Source organism: Quercus suber, unplaced genomic scaffold (genome assembly GCF_002906115.3).
Source record: "Quercus suber isolate HL8 unplaced genomic scaffold, Cork oak 2.0 scaffold_358, whole genome shotgun sequence".
NCBI classification, from domain to species: domain Eukaryota; kingdom Viridiplantae; phylum Streptophyta; class Magnoliopsida; order Fagales; family Fagaceae; genus Quercus; species Quercus suber.
In genome coordinates this window covers 27807-34613 of record NW_027069810.1, presented here as the reverse complement: position 1 = coordinate 34613, position 6807 = coordinate 27807, and the positions used below count along the sequence as shown (strand labels likewise).

Sequence of the window (6807 nt, the reverse complement as noted above, 5' to 3'; positions counted from 1 at the left end):
GTGATTTGCCTAATAGTCACACATAATAATTATAAAGTGAATGGTAACCTCTCTTTTTTCCTTTTACATCACTAAACATGGGGTGTTATCCGTGATCACTGGGAAAATGAGTGGTAAGTTTTCCTGTCATGTCAAGATTGCTTTAATAATAAGGCTGAATTGTGAGCTGTTATAAAGGGTTTAATTACTGCTTTGGACATGGGTGTTAAATTTTTAAATGTTAATGTTGATTCCACTTTTGTTCTTACATGTCTAACTTCTTTTGGGAACTTGGCTCCGAAATTGTTTTCCATAATTTCTGATTGCAAGATGCTCCTCAGTAAGGACTAGGTGGTCCACATCACACCACATATACTATGAAGCAAACTCTGTAGCAAATGGCCTCGCAAAGAAGTGGAGGCGCAAGCTAGCCTTTTGGAAATGTTTTCTGATTGTCCGTCGTTTGTGTTCTGTAAATATGTATGAGACTTTTTGTGTATAGGGACTTTATGTGAGTGCCCTTTAGTTCTTGTAACTAGACACCTTTCACTGGTGTCTCTTGGACAAATCTGATATACTGGTTTTACTCTATATATAAACCTCCTTCTTACCCAAAAATGATAATAATTATGAAGTGAATGTGATAGAGTTCAAATCTATCTTCTATTTTAAATTAAATAAATTCATTAAATTGATTTTAAAAATAAATAAATTAATTTAAAAAAAAAAAAAAAAACTCATGAAATTGATAATAGCTTGACCTATTGGTAGGTTACTATATTTGTGGTAATTTTCTTGTATTTTGATATTTTTTTTTTTTTTTTTTTTCATCATTTTTGTTTTTCATCGATTGTGTAAGGAAACGAATGAGAGTCCAAAGGTTATACCTACTTGGGGCAAACGAGAAGTCCAATTCCTTTATGGTCCTATCATTTGCTGGAGCTGGATCATTATATTGGAATTGCAGGAACTGGAATCTCCCAATGCTCAAATTCACAAATCTTGTAAAAGTATTAATTGAATAACTTCCCTTACAATTCGTCATTGCTAATAACAGGTACTTTCTCGTAAACAGAGCTCTCTCTAAACCTCTTGGGAAGAATGCAACGGCCCCCAAATCGTTGCTGCAAGAACATGAGCACAGCAAATAGCAGACCACCACAAGGGATGATGATGTCCCATGCAGTGGAATAAAAATCCATTCTATGGTTTGCATAAATGTATGATAAATCAAGGTACCATGTAGAACTGTGAGCCCTGTAAAGATCATAAGCATGGGGCATTAGCCGAACAATGGTGGTTCCAACGTAAAAGGAAGAGGCAAGAGCCTTTTCACCTGAGTTAAAGAAAAGGTTGAACAATATTTGTGGGAGTAGAAAACCATTTAAGAGCAAACCAGCATAAGATTTGAGGTCCTCCCAGAAAGAATGCTGCTGGTAGGATAGCAGCTGGAGAGCATGCAGGTGATAACCCTTGAGTTGTGGTTCTCGAAATGACCCTAATGGCCTCTGGTAAGAATTCTTCCATTGGTGCACAAACCAAGCAATAAAACCAACAGCTATATACATTGGTAAAGTCACATATAGAACCTTTCTATCAGAATCCCACAACCCCTTCTGGCTTCCATCGCCTTTTCTTGCAGACCAAGTCAGTTGGAGAAGTCGTAACTGCAAAAGGAAAGCTACCATTGTTATCACCCTTACTATTACTTCATTCACTTCAAGCCATCCACCACTCCCAAGAAAAAAATTTGTTGGGTTATGGTTAGCCACAAACAAGGCTTCAAAGTTCAACAGCAGGGGTATCATGTGTCCCAGCGTAAGAACAATGAGCATCACAATGGAAATGAAGGGAAGAACATGTGGCTGCTTTTTCACGTAAAAATGCTGCAAGCCAACAAAAACACATGCCAGAGTATTAGATATCAAAACCATGGTAATCTCGAGGTCCATTCTCCAAATGGATTCTTTAGCTTGGGTAGTGGTTATTGAATTTGAAGAAAATTGAAGACTTTCAAAGTAAAGAGGATCTGACTTTGCTCGTGTGCTTTCAATAGTTCCCTTGACAATTTCACCACGCTCTGCATTAAACGGAGGAAATTGAACATTAATCCTTACTTCACAGTCCAATGAACCATTTTTAATCAAATTTTGATTGTTTGGTTGAAGATGCCAACATCCTATCATGCACAGGAAACCAGTATCTCTATCATATATTCCTTCAGCAGAAATAAGAACTTTGGATGAAGCATCACCACCAAATCTAAAATCAGGTGGAGGTCTGAAGCTCATCTTGTAACTTATATTCAGCATTCTGCTATGGTTGCTTGTCAGCTGAACTGCAGCAGGCTCTGTCATTCTCGGCACTGCCAGCACAAGTGGCCGTCCAAAATACTGTCGTGCATAAAGTGAATCTCCCACAAATAGTGGTGATGAGTAACCTTGTGCTACTTTTCCATCATTGTTTCTCACCGACATATCAAATCTCATGTCGGTTGAATACCCATCAGGATATGACTTTCCCTTGCCCCTAACAGTCTTCCCTTGTGCACAAGACTTTCTTACAGCCTCAATCTCAGTATACTCATATTTAAGACCTTGAGGGTCAATCGATCTTTCCCAATAACTCTGAAACCCAATTTTTCCAAAGTAACCTGAATCATTCACATCCTTCTTGCTCCAAATTTCCCCCACAACACTACTCTGATTCCTTAATGACATAACTGCAGGAAATCTCAAAGTAAAACCAATCGAGCAATCTCCAACAAAAGCATTAGCCCAAGACTCCGAAACATTCAAAATTCTGCACGCAACACCACAAAACCGATTCTCTGTATCATCCCAAGCGCCCTCAGCAATCAAAGTCGCATTAGGATCAAAAGGAAATTGAGTACCACTACCACTATAACTAGAGTTGGGAAAACCCAACAACATCTGCATCTTTCTGCGTTGCTCACACCGAAGCCCCTGATAAACAATCCTATCAGGCAAATACCCAATACTCCCACCAAAAGGGTTGCAATTCACATTACCACAATCACTCCCATATTCCAATTCATAAACACTAGTCCGTCCATTGAGCACGAAACAAACACCACCGTCCACTTTGCTTAGAGACAAATTAGTATTAGTGTTAGTACTGTTGGTATTATTATCTCTCCCACCATTTCCACTCAAACAATCACTCCCACTCAATTTTTCAACCAATGAATATTCATAGTTGGGATTCTGAGACAAACCCAATATCTTAATTGGTTCAAAGTAATCAGATTTAGAATCACCCTCCTTAACATTCAAGCTCTCTAATGTACCACCAATTAAACTACCATAAATACTAGAATTCTTAGGATAGTTAAGCTTAAGAACAACTTCAAAATGCTTCAAATCAAAGTACCTCGACCCCGATCCAACCATACAGAGCTTTCCAGTAGATTCTGACCAATACCCTTTAAGCGAAAAAACCACATCGTCAAACCGACCGAACCCTCTCGGTCCCCGATACCTAATACGTAGCAAGCTCCGATATTTAGGCCTGCCGAAAACAGAGTACACGACCGGGTTTCGGATATACAGCGATGCTCTGACCTTGAGAACGCCATCAGAAGCGGTCTTTTGGGAATATAAGGAGCTGAGGGAGAGAGATTTCAGGGTATCGGATCCGGTTCGGTTGAAAATTCGGTCGCCGCCGCCGGAGAAATATCCGAATCGGAAGGGGAGGAAATCGGAGTGGGAGGTGGAGAAGTTGTGGGAGTGGGAGGATAAAGGGGGCTTGGGAACGACGTCGTTGCAGTACTGGGCGTAGGGGACTTTGGGTTTCGGATTTCGGCTTGGTCTCAAAGCGGCGACGGCGGCGGCGGTGGACGTGGTGAGGAGGAGGAATAAGAAGAGGAAGGGAGTGATTGGGGATTTGTGGGGTTTTGAAGGGTTTATTTGGGATTTGGGAAATGAAATTGAAATTGAAGAGTCCATTTGGGTGAGTTGGCGGTGAACTCCTAAGTTTTATATAAATAAATTGGGTTTTGTCATATATATATATATATATATATATTATAGCTCTCTACAGGCTACCTCTGAGTGTTTGCTGATTTATTAGGAATTCAAGTTAAAAAAGAAAAAAGAAAAAAGAAGGTGATTTATTAGGTATAGAGTTTTGAAGCATTGATGTTTTCATTTGAAAACATTTGTATTTTGGTGTCTAGTTTCATTCTTAAAAATACTTAAAAGAACAGTTTCAAATGTTTGATGCGTTATAAAATGATTTTAAATAATAAATAAATAAATAAATAAAACTCATCTCATAGTTTACTAGGCTATTATTGTAGGGTGATAAACGAGCCGAACTTTGTCGAGTAGTGCATATTCAAGCTTGGTTTGTCAAGAAAAGTCAAAAGCTCAACCTTGGCTCAAGCTTGTGATAAACTTGAAAATAATATTTGAGTTTCAACTCATGAGAAAGCCAAAAAGTTTGAATTTGGCTTGGCTTGGCTTAATAAATTAGTCAAGCCAAGCTCAAACTTAATATCAAGCTAAACTCAAGATCAAAGCTTTTAGGCTTGAGATCTAAGAAAATTACATTATTAAATGCTTAAATCTTTAAAATTAAAAAGAAAATAAATAGTTTACTCATTTTATCATGCGTCTAGTCTTACTTATGATTAGCGAGTTAAAAATTTACATAATTAAATCCATTCTCATTCATCATTTCTTGTTTACAACTTCAGTAATTGTTCAAAATACAATTTTTACATTTACGTTAGATAGTGAAGAACTAGAAAAATACTTGTTTGTAATAAATTAGTCAAGCCAAGCTCAAACTTAATATCAAGCTAAACTCAAGATCAAAGCTTTTAGGCTTGAGATCTAAGAAAATTACATTATTAAATGCTTAAATCTTTAAAATTAAAAAGAAAATAAATAGTTTACTCATTTTATCATGCGTCTAGTCTTACTTATGATTAGCGAGTTAAAAATTTACATAATTAAATCCATTCTCATTCATCATTTCTTGTTTACAACTTCAGTAATTGTTCAAAATACAATTTTTACATTTACGTTAGATAGTGAAGAACTAGAAAAATACTTGTTTGTAACTATTATGAATGGGAAAATACTAACATGTGTCATAACTTTACAATAAATGATTGATGGGGAAGGATTACATGTAACCTACTTAATTAATTAATTTATTTTTAAATGTGACTAAAGTCTAAAGTGGTATTTGGTCAGTTTAGAGGGAATCAAAAAAATTAAGCCAATAGGTAGCGGTCTTATAATTGAGTCTATACTTGAATTGTTTTGTATCAAGCTTTATAGCTCACGAGCATGTTCGTGAACAAATTTTTTTGCTTGGGCTTGGCTTGTTTCGTAAATAAGCCTAAAACTAAGACTCAAACTTGACTTATTTATAAAAAAACAAACACGAACAAGATTTTTTTTATCAAGCCAAGCCTGAGTTGTTCATGATTAGCTTGGTTTATTTATAGCCCTAGTTACTAGCTACCACATGGTTGAAGGGAAAAAAATTACACTTTTATCCCCTAAACTATACATCTTTTACATTTAACCCTATAAACTACGAGAATGGACATTTACCCCCCTAAACTATTACTTATGTAATACTTGCCCCATAAACTATAAAAGTACACACTTAGGGTATGTTTGTTAATTGTTTTTTTTTCCCCTGTTTTCTATTCTTAAGAATAGTTTTCTATTTTCTTACCCAAAAAACTTGTTTGGTAACTAAAAATAAGCTGAAAACAAAAATAGTTTTCAATTCTCAAAATACAAAGGAAATAGAAGACATGCATATCTGTTTTCAATTTCAAGCTCTATAAAAACACGGAGAAAACAGCTTGAAACCCACAATTAATGAATCAGTGCCTCAGTTCGAACCCCATTAGAAGCAAAATAAGGAATTTTAGCATTTTTTTCCCTTGTCTCACATGAGGACTGGTTATTTTTGCACACCACTTTGTGTTACTAAGCAATCTTAAAGAAGAGGACCACCTCTGCTCATTGCTGACTTTGATAGGTTACAGGGGCCTCAATTTACTTTTGGTGGCATAAATTAGCCAAATTGAGGTGTGATTTGTTTGCTTTTTGGCACCAAGAATTTGCTATTGATATATGTTTGCCTTGCTAGAAGCTCACGTTGTTGCTTATGTTTTATCTAATGTGGCAGTAGCTTTTGGAAGTGGCGGCCTTAAGGTTTTATGTGTGGGTTTGCCAATTCTACTTGCTAATGGGAGAATCACTTGTTTTGACATTTGCTAATGGATTTTTTTATTTAGACAAGCAATTAACATATTCTCAAAGAACAAAAGAAAAGAGGTACTCCAGTAATTTAAATATTGGTTTGATCATGGTGTATGTTATAACTTAATACATTAGTGAGTACATTGTCTCTAGACCAACTCAATGAACCCATATATATATATATATATATATATTAATCTCGTTGGAAGGGACTTAAACCCATCAATACCAGAACTTCGGATTTTCCCTCATCTTCCATTTATTTATTTTTTCTTCTGTGCTTATGTTATAATGGATGCCAAAAATAATGAAATGGGAACTTTTTTTGTATGGTGTTTTTCCTTTTCAACTAAACAAACAAATTTTTGACTTTGAAAACATAAGAAAGTTATTTTTTGATTTTATTCTTAAAAACAAGTTTTGGAAAACAAAAAACAAAAACAATTTATCCATGTAATACTTTGCACTTCATTCTATGAGTAGGCTGTTAATAATTTAGGAAAGTAAGTGTGTATTGCATTATCATAGATTAGAGGAATGAGTGTAAAAATGGTATAGTTTAATGGAATAAAGC

At 35.7% G+C, this 6807-nt stretch overlaps 1 protein-coding gene across 1 annotated transcript; it reads right to left on the bottom strand.

Annotated features, from left to right (window-relative positions):
* Nucleotides 1-1010: 1010 nt before the first annotated feature.
* Nucleotides 1011-3947, bottom strand: LOC111994480 (uncharacterized). The gene has a single exon (XM_024026368.2). It carries the CDS (start codon nt 3945-3947, stop codon nt 1011-1013), a length of 2937 nt encoding a protein of 978 aa, XP_023882136.2.
* Between the last annotated feature and the right edge of the window lie 2860 nt (nt 3948-6807).